This window comes from Vigna unguiculata, chromosome 9 (assembly GCF_037176805.1).
Source record: "Vigna unguiculata cultivar grain cowpea cultivar isolate G323 ecotype 2 chromosome 9, ASM3717680v1, whole genome shotgun sequence".
NCBI classification, from domain to species: Eukaryota; Viridiplantae; Streptophyta; class Magnoliopsida; order Fabales; family Fabaceae; genus Vigna; species Vigna unguiculata.
The window spans coordinates 21,675,333-21,690,105 of record NC_140800.1 but is presented as its reverse complement, the minus strand read 5'-3'; the positions used below and the strand labels follow the sequence as shown (position 1 = coordinate 21,690,105).

General features: G+C 46.9%; 2 protein-coding genes across 2 annotated transcripts; both read right to left on the bottom strand.

Annotated features, from left to right (window-relative positions):
- Nucleotides 1-9,679: 9,679 nt before the first annotated feature.
- Nucleotides 9,680-10,816, bottom strand: LOC114171511 (uncharacterized). The gene has a single exon (XM_028056480.2). It carries the CDS (start codon nt 10,814-10,816, stop codon nt 9,680-9,682), a length of 1,137 nt encoding a protein of 378 aa, XP_027912281.2.
- A 66-nt stretch (nt 10,817-10,882) lies between these two features.
- LOC114172397 (uncharacterized) lies at nt 10,883-13,354 on the bottom strand. The gene has a single exon (XM_028056887.2). It carries the CDS (start codon nt 13,352-13,354, stop codon nt 10,883-10,885), a length of 2,472 nt encoding a protein of 823 aa, XP_027912688.2.
- Nucleotides 13,355-14,773: the final 1,419 nt, after the last annotated feature.

Below are 14,773 nucleotides of genomic sequence, written 5' to 3'. Positions count from 1 at the left end.
AATGCTTTGTAAAATTGGATGACCTAATTGTGTTTGTGCTTAACCAATTAATGGGCTTTAGTTTTGCTTTATCTTCAAGTTGAAATAAGGGTCCATATGCCAACTTAAGAACCAACCTTTGGAAGATCAAGAGGACCTTTGCTCAAAGTTTTTGGATGACTTTTGGTAGCCTTAAATTCAGTTACAATCAACCATTAAGTAGCGGATCGTTATTAGCTTGAGTGGATCATTAATTAATAGCTTTAAGCGGGATGATATTGAAATTTATGTGTCTTTTGTAATTCTCTGGTTAAAGCTTCTATATAAGTTGAACCATTTTCATCAATGAAGGCAAGCTGAGTTTTATTCAGAAAATAAACGAGTTTCATCTCATCTATCTTAGTGAGAGTGATTCTCCTAAATTCATAAGTGGTTCAAGAATCCATGAGTTTAATCAAAGGTCCTTTATGCCTTTGTGTGTTTCAACTCTTAGGCTTATCTTCCATTCTTGGAAGTGTGATGTGTATCAATTTCCGTTCCATCTTCTTTTATGTTTCCATTTTCTCGTTTTAAATAATTTCTCAAATTTCTTGCTTGTTAGCATTCCAACAATGATAGATCAGTCAAACGAATCTAACCCTGTGCATTCACATCATTTGGGATTCAGAGTTTGGCTATCTAGATTTGGAATAGGAAAGGAAGTTTATTAGACAAAGTGTTTAACCGAAGGCCATCCATGTTTCGTTGCATTCGATTACGGAAGCGAAAACAATGTTGTGAGCCAAAGATTGGTGGAGAAACTCCAGTTACCAGCAACCTTGCATCTGGATCAAATTCAGTACATGGCAATGTGTGAAAGAAGTATTATGTGATATTGCTCCCATGGACTCTTGTCATCTTCTTTTGGGATGGGCATGGCTTCGTTTTAAAACACTCCATCTTGATGAACGTTCCCTTTATTTGAGGCATGAGGGACATCAAAAGAAGTAGAAATTTATGACACCTAGAGAAGTCAGTAAGGATCAACGTAGGCTGAAGGAGAAAACAGAAAAAGAAGTAATATAAACTGCAGAAGGAAGGGAAAATAAAGAAAAAAGAAATGGAACTAGAGAATGTTTATTCGTCAATGATTTTTCTTCTACAGTTTGTGATGTCATTTCACAGGAACAAAAGGATAAGCATGTGAATGAAACACACCAACTTCCATGTTTAAAAAGGAAACTTGTTCATAGTGCTTTGTTATGCTTTTGGTCCGACGATAGGAAGCAAATTCGTCAAACACAATGCATGGAATTATTTATTGTTGCATATCAAGGTGGGGTACTGTTGCCGAGAAATGTTATCGACGGATTGCAACCATTGGAACGTAACAAATATCAAGTTGAATTTGATCCTGGAAGAAGAGAATTAGTTTCAACTTGTGAAAAACTAAAAGTCCTTCACAAGATCATAATAAACTTACATCAAAACTAGTGTCTTAAGATTCGGGATAAATCTTCTCGAAGAAGGAGGGTATGATGTGAATTGCAGATGGGTCAAATGGAGGATGACTAATGCGCCGTGTTGATGCAGTTTCTTTTATTTAAATAAGGGCCCAATGCTTTGTAAAATTGGATGACCCAATTGTGTTTGTGCTTAACCAATTAATGGGCTTTAGTTTTGCTTGATCTTCAAGTTGAAATAAGGGTCCATATGCCAACTTACGAACCAACCTTTGGAAGATCAAGAGGACCTTTGCTCAAAGTTTTTGGATGACTTTTGGTAGCCTTAAATTCAGTTACAATCAACCATTAAGTAGCGGATCGTTATTAGCTTGAGTGGATCATTAATTAATAGCTTTAAGCGGGATGATATTGAAATTTATGTGTCTTTTGTAATTCTCTGGTTAAAGCTTCTATATCAGTTGAACCATTTTCATCAATGAAGGCAAGCTGAGTTTTATTCAGAAAATAAACGAGTTTCATCTCATCTATCTTAGTGAGAGTGATTCTCCTAAATTCATAAGTGATTCAAGAATTGATGAGTTTAATCAAAGGTGCTTTATCCCTTTGTGTGTTTCAACTCTTAGGCTTATCTTCCATTCTTGGAAGTGTGATGTGTATCAATTTCCGTTCCATCTTCTTTTATGTTTCCATTTTCTCGTTTTAAATAATTTCTCAAATTTTTTGCTTGTTAGCATTCCAACAATGATAGATCAGTCAAACGAATCGAACCCTGTGGATTCACATCATTTGGTATTAAGAGCCTGGCTATCTAGATTTAGAATAGGAAAGGAAGTTTATTATACAAAGTGTTTAATCGAAGGCCATCCATGTTTCGTTGCATTCGATTACGGAAGCGAAAACAATATTGTGAGCCAAAGATTGGTGGAGAAACTCCAGTTACCAGCAACCTTGCATCTGGATCAAATTCAGTACATGGCAATGTGTGAAAGAAGTATTATGTGATATTGCTCCCATGGACTCTTGTCATCTTCTTTTGGGATGGGCATGGCTTCGTTTTAAAACACTCCATCTTGATGAACGTTCCCTTTATTTGAGGCATGAGGGACATCAAAAGAAGTAGAAATTTATGACACTTAGACAAGTCAGTAAGGATCAACGTCGGCTGAAGGAGAAAACAGAAAAAGAAGGAATAGAAAAAGAAGTAATATAAACTGCAGAAGGAAGGGAAAATAAAGAAAAAAGAAATGGAACTAGAGAAAGTTTCTTCGTCATTGTTTTTTCTTCTACAGTTTGTGATGTCATTTCACAAGAACAAAAGGATAAGCATGTGAATGAAACACACCAACTTCTATGTTTAAAAAGCAAGCTTGTTCATAGTGCTTTATTATGCATTTGGTGCGTCGATAAGAAGAAAATTCGTCAAAGACAATGCATGGAATTATTTATTGTTACATATCAAGGTGGTTTACTGTTGCCAAGAAATGTTATCGACGGATTGCAACCATTGGAAAGTAACAAATATCAAGTTGAATTTGATCCTAGAAGAAGATAATTAGTTTCAACTTGTGAAAAACTAAAAGTCCTTCACAAGATCATAATAAACTTACATCAAAACAAGTGTCTTAAGATTCGGGACAAATCTTCTCGAAGAAGGAGGGTATGATGTGAATTGCATATAGGTCAAATGGAGGATGACTAATGCGCCGTGTTGATGCAGTTTCTTTTATTTAAATAAGGGCCCAATGCTTTGTAAAATTGGATGACCCAATTGTGTTTGTGCTTAACCAATTAATGGGCTTTGGTTTTGCTTTATCTTCAAGTTGAAATAAGGGTCCATATGCCAACTTACGAACCAACCTTTGGAAGATCAAGAGGACCTTTGCTCAAAGTTTGTGGATGACTTTTGGTAGCCTTAAATTCTGTTACAATCAACCATTAAGTAGCGGATCGTTATTAGCTTGAGTGGATCATTAATCAATAGCTTTAAGCGGGATGATATTGAAATTTATGTGTCTTTTGTAATTCTCTGGTTAAAGCTTCTATATAAGTTCAACCATTTTCATCAATGAAGGCAAGCTGAGTTTTATTCAAAAAATAAACGAGTTTCATCTCATCTATCTTAGTGAGAGTGATTCTCCTAAATTCATAAGTGATTCAAGAATTCATGAGTTTAATCAAAGGTCCTTTATCCCTTTGTGTGTTTCAACTCTTAGGCTTATCTTCCATTCTTGGAAGTGTGATGTGTATCAATTTCTGTTCCATCTTCTTTTATGTTTCCATTTTCTCGTTTTAAATAATTTCTCAAATTTCTTGCTTGTTAGCATTCCAACAATGATAGATCAGTCAAACGAATCGAACCCTGTGGATTCACATCATTTGGTATTAAGAGCCTGGCTATCTAGATTTAGAATAGGAAAGGAAGTTTATTATACAAAGTGTTTAATCGAAGGCCATCCATGTTTCATTGCATTCGATTACGGAAGCGAAAACAATGTTGTGAGCCAAAGATTGGTGGAGAAACTCCAGTTACCAGCAACCTTGCATCTGGATCAAATTCAGTACATGGCAATGTGTGAAAGAAGTATTATGTGATATTGCTCCCATGGACTCTTGTCATCTTCTTTTGGGATGGGCATCGCTTCGTTTTAAAACACTCCATCTTGATGAACGTTCCCTTTATTTGATGCATGAGGGACATCAAAAGAAGTAGAAATTTATGACACCTAGACAAGTCAATAAGGATCAACGTAGGCTGAAGGAGAAAACAGAAAAAGAAGGCAAGCTGAGTTTTATTCAGAAAATAAACGAGTTTCATCTCATCTATCTTAGTGAGAGTGATTGTCCTAAATTCATACGTGATTCAAGAATCCATGAGTTTAATCAAAGGTCCTTTATCCCTTTGTGTGTTTCAACTCTTACGCTTATCTTCCATTCTTGGAAGTGTGATGTCTAACAATTTCCGTTTCAACTTCTTTTATGTTTCCATTTTCTCGTTTTAAATAATGTTCTTATAGGACCAAAGGTTGTAATTCACAAGTCACTTCAAGGGCTTCGGGAGGCTGATCTCGGCTGTTCTTCTATTGCTTCAAAGGAATTCTGGGGGCGGAGCAGGGGACCTGCAAAAGACACTCCGATGCCTAAGTCAACATAGGTGATGTCAGAGTATCAGAATAATTTAATGCGTAATCAATGCATGGAACAGTGTGTTATTTATAGTTTTTTACTTGTGGGTCCTACCTATGATGGGCTTTCTGGCCCAACGTTCCCCTTTTTGGCTATTCATGGATCCAGTGCTTAGAAGGGAAATTACCAGGGGGTCCTTCAGGGGGAGGCGGTACTCGGTACTCGGTCATGCGGATCTTTGTGGGTGGATGGTTTTGCGTCGTCGGCTGGGAGGGTTGCGCCACACATCCGGGTTGTCTTGTATAAGTACGCTTTGTAATGCGGGGTAGGCGGCCACTGTGGTGGTTGCAGATGGCCGCGTAGTTTGTAAGATTGCTTTCTGCGAGTGTGCGGTCCACGGTTCTTCTGAGAGCCGTGCTCTTCTGAGGGTGCTTGGTGCGATGTGTGGTTGAGGGGATCTTCCATAGCGGAAGATGATGTGGGCGGCCGTCGGCCTCGCGGGATGCTTCATGAGCCAGAGGGGGCTCTGTTGAGGTAAGCGGCTGGCGGGTGAGGCTGGTGCCGTGTAACCGTACTGGGACATCAGCCTCCCAACCGTCGACCTCGCTGGATGCTTCATGAGCCAGAGGGGGCTCTGTTGAGGTAAGCGGCTGGCGGGTGAGGCTGGTGCCGTGTAACCGTACTGGGACATCAGCCTCCCAACCGTCGACCTCGCTGGATGCTTCATGAGCCAGAGGGGGCTCTGTTGAGGTAAGCGGCTGGCGGGTGAGGCTGGTGCCGTGTACCTGGACTGGGACATCAGCCTCCCAATCTTGAGGAAATGAAGTGACGTAGAGACTTAGTCGGATGGCGGCATTTTTGCAATTTTCATTGGTGGATTGTGGCCGTGTACTTTATGGTCATACCAGCCTCCCAGTCTTGAGGAAATGAAGTGACGTAGAGACTTAGTCGGATGGCGGCATTTTGTGTGGAAGGGTGGAAAACATTTGTTGTTGGTTGGTTAAGGTGAGATTGAGTGTGGGTTTGGTGGTGTCAGGGTGCATTGAAGTGATGTGACGTTTGGGTTGCACTGTTTGGCGTCAGGTTGCGTTTTTTGAAGTGGTTTGGGCTTGGGCTTGCACTGTTTTGCGTGGGAGGTAAAGGGGTGCGTGATTAGTATTTAAGTTTGGTGGTTGGTGGGTGGTTCGCATTCACAAGTTGCGCTTTGATTTCATTAAGAGAGGTATCGACTTTGAGGTTGGAGTTGTTTGCGTGAAGTGGCCGTGTCGTTTCTGTAAAGGTATGTCGTCCTCTTCTCGTGGGTCTAATTCTGGGGAGTCCGACGCGAGTTATGGGGAGTTACGGTTGGAGTTCCTTAGTAGTTCTTCGGAGTCGTTGCATTTGGAGGTAGAGCGCGAAGTGCGTGAAGATCCGCCTAGTGAGCATGCGGAGTCCTTGTGGCCGAAACGGAGCGGGTACAGTTGGGTGGCCGAGGGCGTGAGGAACTGCTCGTCGAAATATAGATGGTCTCGTCTTCTTAAGTCTTGGCTGAATAGCATATACCTCTTCGAACGAGGTTTTGATCCGGATAGTATGCATGTGGAGCGGGTTAGTGCCGTGGAGTGTGTTTGCCATGGGAGGGAGGGATCGGCGACCGATTTCTTTTATGTATACTCCTGCATGTTTGTAAAGTTGCATGTTCGTCTCCCGTTTGACGAGTTCACAATAGGCGTCCTCCGGCTACTGAATGTGGCGCCTACCCAGCTCCATCCGAATAGCTGGGGCAGTTTGCAAGCTTTTAGGCTGTTGTGCAAGGCGCTAACTTTAGAGCCGACTGCTGATAGCTTTTCATATTTTTATCTGACCAGACCGAGGGAGCCGTGCAGCTGGGTTTCGCTTGTGGGGAGGCCTAAGAGCTGCGTTCTGGACGGTTTTACACAATCTTTTAAAAATTTCAAGGACGGGTTCTTTCGAGTGAGTATGAAGGCAGGTGTGCAGCCGTGGTATTTGGACGAAAGTGGTGTGGCGAGATTTCCACTTTACTGGATGGATTCGCCTACTAAGTGGGAGTTGGTGGCGAAGGAGGCGTTAGATGCGGCCAGTAGGCATGTAGTAGATGTGTTGGAGAGGCTGCCGCCTAGGGCCCCTGGGAAGTGGATTGTGTGTTGTTATTTGACCGACGACCCGGGGCGGGATGTTTGCGGTACGTTTCCTTGTAGCCGTACTGGTTCGCGTGTTGGACTAATCTGAATATGTTTCTTTTTTGCAGGTGTGATGGCCCATTATGCAAAAAAGGTGGGGGCTTCGGAGGATTTGTTTGCGAAGATTAGGGATCAGCTGGCGGCTTCTTCAAAAGGGGAGGGTTCTTCAAAGGTGCCGCTGCTGGCCGGCCCCATGGTAGAGACAGTGCGGCCTGCGGCGAAGCGGCCTGCTGTGTCGAAGCTGAAAGGTGTCGGAAAGGATAGGAAGAGGCTCAGGGCGCTTGCCAAGACGGGGGGGGGGGGTTGCGGCGGGAGGTTCCAATAATCCGGATTTGGGGGGGTTCGAGAAGGCCAAGGTGCAGATGAGGAAGGGGGTGGAAATCAAGCTGACCGATCCGGAGGTTGCTATTGTGGAAGCCGCTGACCCAGGTTTGCTTATGAGGGCTTGGAATGAGTATATGTCGCGTGGGCTTGTGCTGGGGCGGCGGCTGTCGGCGATATTGCAGGAAAAGCTCGCTGCTGGGGACAAGAAGAAATTGGCTGACGAGCTGGCTGCGCTGAAGGTGCAGGTAGAGCGCGACCAGCAGAACTGGGATGATGAGAAGAAGAAGTTAGAGGCTGAGGTGAAGAAGTTGAAGGCGGGGGTGTTGGCTGCGGAGAAGAAGTTGAAGTTGAAGCAAGTGGAGGTGGATGAGCTGCAGGTGAGGAGGAAAGTAGAATCTGAGGAGGCGGCTGACGAGATCAGTGGTTTACAGCAGGCCGTGTATTCAGAACATGTGAAAGGTTTTGAAAAGGCCTTGAGGCAGGCTGAATTTTTGTATAAGGAGGTGTCTGTCACCGACTGCCGTTTCAATGTGAACTTGGACATTTATGAAAACAAGATGTTGGACGTGGCGGAGATAAGCAAGCTGAAGGCCCTAGCTGAGGGGGAGGAGGTTGCGCAAGATGAGGAGGGGACCTTGGTGACGACTCCAGTGAACGTTGGTGACGACCATGTGTCCAACGAGGACGGGCTGAAGGAAGAGGCTGAGGCCGAGGCTGTTGGCTGGGGTGATGACGTAGCGGAGGAGTAGACAGTGTGATGTAGTTTTTTGTTTTGGGGGCGAGGACGCCGAAAACTTTTTAATTTTTTGTGACTATAGTCGAGGGGAAGCTGTTTATTGTGATGTTTGTGGGTGGGTACCTTTTTGGTATGTGAATCCGAGGGCGCCGTTGTGGGCTTGTATGGTGACTTGATTTTGGAAATGAATGTTCAAAGTTTTTATTCGTATGTGCTGTTGTGGTATATTACGGTGTTGTGTACACAATCATTTATTTGTTTGCGCGTCGTGTGGTTGATTTAGTATGGTTACGTGACATGTTTAAATGTTAATTGGTTCGTCTAAGGAACCGTGCTTTGTTTCGCTTATCCGGCTTTTTGTGGTGTCGGCATTCGGCGATGTTAGTGGTTAAGGACGTTTATTTTTATCCCAACTTGTCGGCATTTGTAGTGGCGGTTGGAATGCAATTTTGGTTTCGACTAGCAGCCATTAGTGTAGCTGTTAGGAATTTTGATGAGGTTTGACCATCGGCGCTTGGGTCAGCGGCTGGGAGTATTAGTTATGATCGACCAGCAGCACTTAGATTAGTGGTTGGGAACGCTAGTGTTAGTATCGACCAGCGGCACTTAGAGTAGTGGCTGGGAACGCTAGTGTTAGTATCGACCAGCGGCACTTAGAGTAGTGGCTGGGAACGCTGATAGGATGCATTCTGAGTAACGTGTTCCTTGCAATATATTTGGTGGCGGATGCCTCGTTAAAACCTTCTTGGCCAAAACCCTCCTTAGGGAAAAATGCCAGGGGAGGAAAGAGTACATCCACTTACAAGCAATTTCTAACTAAAGTAAAACTTTAAATGAGAAATATTCCAAGTGTTGGGCAATGGCTCCCCGGAAAGCTTTTCGAGACGGTATGCTCCTTTGCCGACATCTTTTAGTACACGGAACGGACCTTCCCAGTTTGGTGAAAATTTTCCTTCGTGTTTCCGTGCTTTACTGGCCATCCTCCAGACTAAGTCGCCCTTATGGAGAGAGCGCGGCTTGAGCTTGGAGTTGTATCTTCGTGCGGCTCTAAGCTTTGCTGCAAGGTCTTGGATGCGTGCTTTTTCCCGTGTTTCGTATAGGAGGTCGAGATGGGTGTTCATACAATCGTCGTTGGATTGTTGGTTGTGGTATGACTGACGGAGAGAAGGTTGGCCGATTTCTACGAGAATCATGGCGTCGGTCCCGTAGACGAGGGTGTATGGTGCCTCGTGGGTTGATGACTGGGGTGTGCATCTGTATGCCCAAAGCACTTCAAGAAGTTCGTCCGGCCACTTCCCCTTTGCTCCGTCTAGCCGTTTCTTGAGTTGGCTGAGGAGGACCTTGTTTGCAGCTTCTGCTTGGCCGTTTGTTTGGGGGTGCTCGACGGAACTGGTGATGTGTGTGATTTTCAAGTTACGGTAGAACTCGCTGAGGCTTTTGTCTATGAACTGACGGCCGTTATCAGTTATGATGGTGTGAGGTATACCGTAGCGGCAGACGATGTTCTTCCAAACAAAACGCTGCACTTGGTTGGCGGTTATAGTGGCGAGGGGTTCGGCCTCGATCCACTTGGAGAAGTAATCAACTGCGACAAGTAGGAATTTCACTTGGCCTTTGCCTGGTGCGAAGGGTCCGACTATGTCCATACCCCACTTGGAGAATGGCCACGGTGAGGACACCTGGTGGAGCTCTTCCTGGGGTATGCGCGTTACGGGACTGTGCTTTTGACATTGGACACATTTCTTAGTGTATGCGGTGCAATCTCCCTCCATTGTTGGCCAGTAGTAGCCAGCTCGTAATATCTTGGCTGCCATGGTTTTGGGGCCTGAGTGATAGCCACAAACTCCTTGGTGTATTTCTTGCATGACATACTCGGCCTGTTGTCGTGTGATTCATTTGAGCAAGGATCTGCTGAAGCCTCTTCTGAATAGTTCACCCTCGACTAAAGTATAGCGCGCCGCTTTCCGAGCCCATCCTTTGTCTTCGTTTGCTGGGGTTGTTCCTTCTTCTAGGTACTTGACAAAAGGTTCCATCCAGGTGCTAGCTGTGGTAATGTTGAGGCATTGATTATTCTGTTCGATGGAGGGGGTGCTCAGGGTGTGCTGCAACAGTGACTTGTATCGTCCCTTCTTCTTAGTGCTAGCGAGCTTGGAGAGGATATCGGCTCTGGTATTGTTACATCTAGGGACATGTTCGATTCTGAAGGCCTCGAAGTGTTCGATTAGGGCGGTTACCGTGTGGTAGTATTGCAAGAGCATGGCGTCCTTGACTTGATAGTCGTCGTTGAGGTGCCCCACTGTGAGCTTGGAGTCTGTTTTGCAGATTAGCTTCCTGGCGCCGACATCGCGCGCTAGATTGAGGCCGGCTATTATAGCTTCGTACTCCGCTTGATTGTTTGAGGTTTTGAAATTGAAGCACAGGGATTGTTCAACGAGGATGTCGCTGGGGCCTTCCAGTACTATTCCTGCGCCGGCACCTTGGGGATTTGAAGAGCCATCTACGTGCATGGTCCACCAAAGGTCTTGGGTGGGTGGTTGGTTCTGGAGGTCATTGGTGAAGTCTGCTAAGCATTGTGCTTTTATGGGTCCATGTGGTTCATATTGGATGTTGAATTCTGATAACTCGATAGCCCACGACGATAGTCGTCCTGCCAGATCCGGTTTCTGAAGGATTTTCTGCACAGGGTGGTCAGTTCTGACGATTATTGTGTGGGATTGGAAGTATGGTCGTAATCGTCGTGCTGCAGTTACCAACGCAAGGGCTACCTTTTCGATCATCTGGTATCGCGTTTCCGTGTCCTGGAGGATTCGGCTGGTGAAATATATGGGTTGCTGGGTGTTGTCTTTTTCTTGGACAAGGGCGGAGCTGAGTGCGCTCGCAGATGCCGCTATGTACATGATGAGGGGAAGGTTGAGATCTGGTTTGGTAAGAATTGGGGGTGTGGTGAGCAGCTGCTTCAAAGTGGTGAAGTTATGCTCGCAGGTCTCATCCCAAACGAACCTGGCGGACTTCTTTAGCAGCTTGATCATTGGTTTGGTTTGATCGGCCAACTTGGGGAGAAATCGTGAGATGGCGGTTAATCTGCCCACTAGGCGTTACACTTCCTTGACATTTGTGGGACTTCGCACGTCGATTATTGCTTGACATTTTTCAGGGTTTGCCTCGATCCCTCGCTGTGTGAGCATAAACCCGAGGAATTTGCCACCATCGACCCCGAAGGTACATTTCTCGGGGTTGAGTCGGATGTTATACGTGCGTAAGGCTTTAAAGACTTCGGCCAAATCTGTTGAGTGCTGCTTGGGGTTGGGGGATTTTATGATGATATCGTCAACGTAGACCTCCACCGTTCTTCCGAGGAGTGGCCGAAAGACTCTATCCATCAGGCGTTGGTATGTCGCCCCGGCGTTCTTAAGGCCAAAGGGCATGACCTTATAGAAAAGATTGGCCTCTTCTGTGATGAAAGCAGTTTTAAGCTTGTCCTCCTCGGCCATGGGTATCTGATTGTAGCCAGAATAGGCGTCAAGGAAACTAAGTACCGCGTGTCCGGCAGCCCCATCGACTAGTTTGTCAATGCTGGGGATTGGGTAGGCGTCTCGTGGGCATGCTTTGTTGAGATCCGTGTAGTCGACGCACATGCGCCACTTACCGTTAGGTTTCTTTACGAGCACCACATTTGCTAGCCAGGTTGTGTACTGTGCTTTACCGACGAACCCAGCCTGCTTGAGTTTATTAGCTTCTTCGATCGCTGCTTGCCTCCTGCTTTCGCCAAGTTTCCTCTTTTTCTGGGAGACAGGTTTGGCATTAGGGAAGACCGACAACCTATGGGAGGCCACCTTGGGGTGCACGCCGGGGAGATCTGCCGCGGACCAAGCGAAGAGGTCGACGTTCTTTTTGAGGATGTGCTCAATGTGGTATACTTCATCTTTAGGGATGGTGGTGCCTATTTGGAGGAATCGGTTCTGCTGCTCTAGGGGGAGTTGTCGTATGTCCCCAACAGGCTCGACTCTGGCCTCAGAGGTCAATCTAGGATCTAGGTCGTCTCCTGCTAAGGTTGCTCCTGCCTTGGACTGCTCGATGTTGTGGGTTGCCAAGGGTGGGTGGGGGAGCTTTAGGCTTGCCATATAACATTCCCTTGTGGCGCGCTGGTCACCGTGTATCGTGATTATCTCACCCTGCGGGGATGGGAATTTCATGGCGAGGTGTGGGGTGGACACGATGGCTCCCAAGGCATTGATGGATGGTCTTCCCAAAAGTACGTTGTAGGATGTATGGGCCTCTACGACCAGGTAGCGGATGGGTATGGTCTTCGTTTGTCTACCTTCTCCAAAGGTGGTGTGGAGGTCGATGTATCCCTTGGTTGGGACCCTTTCGCCTGAGAATCCGTATATGGGTTCATCATGGGGGGTGAGGTCGGCTGGGGGTATCTGCAGCTTGTTGAAAGTTTTCCAATATAAGATATCTACGGAACTTCCTTGATCGATGAGTACTTTCTTGACTGCAAAGCTTTCTACTTCTATGGTTATGACCATAGGGTCGTCTTGATTGGGATCGGTGCCTTGAAAATCTGCGTCTGAAAACGTGATGGGCGGCATTCTTCTCATCGTCCTGCTAGATACAGCATGTACTGATTGGACAGCCCTTAGGTGCTTCTTTCTGGAAGAGGACGACCTTCCTCCTCCGGCGAATCCTCCAGATATGGTGTTGATCGTCCCTCGTAGGGGTGGCCTATCGTCGGTTCGTCTGGGTTGCTGCTGTGTTGGCGTTCTTTGCTCTGTGTTTTGGGTTCTTGCAGGTTCTCTTCTTGGTTCCCTGCGTTCAATCCGCCGATCTAGTCGCCGCTCGACTCGTCTGTTGTCGTTCCTCTCACACCGGGGTCTGGGTGCGCCTTCCCCCGTCTCTCTTATATAATGCTTGAGGTGCCCAGCCCGCACAAGTTCTTCTATCTTGTCCCTTAAGGTGTCACATTCATCAGTTGTGTGGCCGTTGTTACGATGGTAATGGCAGTATTTACTTAGGTCCGCGTTAGGTGGATTTTGGTACTTTCTGGGTGGGGGGATGAGTTCGGCCTGCAGGACTTCGTCCAGTATGCGAGATCGGGGCGCATTCAAGGGGGCATAGTTGGAGAACTTCGCAGGTCTCCGCTCCGTAGGACGGTTCTGTTCGCGCGGGGGGGGCTCTTTGTTAGGCCTTCTGATGTCTGTTCGGGCTAGGGGAGTCTGAGCGTTGCTTTGGTATCGCCTCATGTCTTCCACTCTGATAAACATGGTGGCTCTTTTCCTAAGTTCCTGCATGCTCAAGGGGGGGCGCATTGCTAACTCATCAGCAAAGGGTCCTGGTCGGAGAGAGGTCATCATGTACATCAATATGAGATTGGGGGTTAAGTCTTTGATTTTCATGGCGATGGCGCCGAATCTGTCGATAAAAACTCGGAGAGGTTCCCCTTCTTCCTGCCTGAGATTGAGGAGGGCGATTGTAGTGAGGTCGTGGCAGCGGCTTGTGTCAAATTGAGTGGTGAAGGTGGTGGTAAGTGTGGTGAAGGAATCAATGGTGTAGGGAGGAAGACTCATGAACCACTCCAAGGCTGATCCCCTGAGTGCCACCGAAAATGACTTACACAGGACGACGTCGTCCGTAGAATATAAGCCTACCTGATTGGTGTAGATGGATATAAACTCGTCTGGGTCCGTTGTGCCGTCATATGTCACAGTGGGTGCCTTCCACTTATTTGGTAAGGGGGTCTCCGTGATCCCGTCCATGAAGGGGTGGCGGCGATTTCTCTTTGAGGCGAATGAGCTATAGTTACCGCCTGTCGTTGGTCTGGTGGGTCTGTACTCGCTTTCATCTTCAGTTGGGGGGAGGTCAACTCTTGATTGGGGAGGGGGGCTACCCTTGAGTTTGGTGGAAACTCCGCCCTTGACCGAGGTTGGCCGGGCTCCCCGGCCCCTTGGTCTGCTTCTATTTTTTGCCTAAGACGGGAATTTTCTTCTCTCAACGCTTCCATCTCATCCGCGTTCCTTTTCTTGTATTCTGCGAATTCTTGCTGCATCCTGGCTTGGGCTTCCAGAATGCGGGAAATCTCCGATGCTGGTCCGGGGTCTCCAACTTCAACAGTCGGAACCACGGGGGGGACGTCTGCCGTTCTGCTTCTCGTGGAAACCATCTTGCTCCCTTGGGCGGTTGTTTTAGACTTGTGAAGTACTCTTCGGCCCCACGGTGGGCGCCAGATGTTCTTACAGGACCAAAGGTTGTAATTCACAAGTCACTTCAAGGGCTTCGGGAGGCTGATCTCGACTGTTCTTCTGTTGCTTCAAAGGAATTCTGGCGGCGGAGCAGGGGACCTGCAAAAGACACTCCGATGCCTAAGTCAGCATAGGTGATGTCAGAGTATCAGAATAATTTAATGCGTAATCAATGCATGGAACAGTGTGCTATTTATAGTTTTTTACCTGTGGGTCCTACCTATGATGGGCTTTCTGGCCCAACGTTCCCCTTTTTGGCTATTCATGGATCCAGTGCTTAGAAGGGAAATTACCAGGGGGTCCTTCAGGGGGAGGCGGTACTCGGTACTCGGTCATGCGGATCTTTGTGGGTGGATGGTTTCGCGTCGTCGGCTGGGAGGGTTGCGCCACACATCCGGGTTGTCTTGTATAAGTACGCTTTGTAATGCGGGGTAGGCGGCCACTGTGGTGGTTGCAGATGGCCGCGTAGTTTGTAAGATTGCTTTTTGCGAGTGTGCGGTCCACGGTTCTTCTGAGAGCCGTGCTCTTCTGAGGGTGCTTCGTGCGACGTGTGGTTGAGGGGATCTTCCATAGCGGAAGATGATGTGGGCGGCCGTCGGCCTCGCGGGATGCTTCATGAGCCAGAGGGGGCTCTGTTGAGGTAAGCGGCTGGCGGGTGAGGCTGGTGCCGTGTAACCGTACTGGGACATCAGCCTCCCAGCCGTCGGCCTTGCTGGATGCTTCATGAGCCAGAGGGGGCTCTGTTGA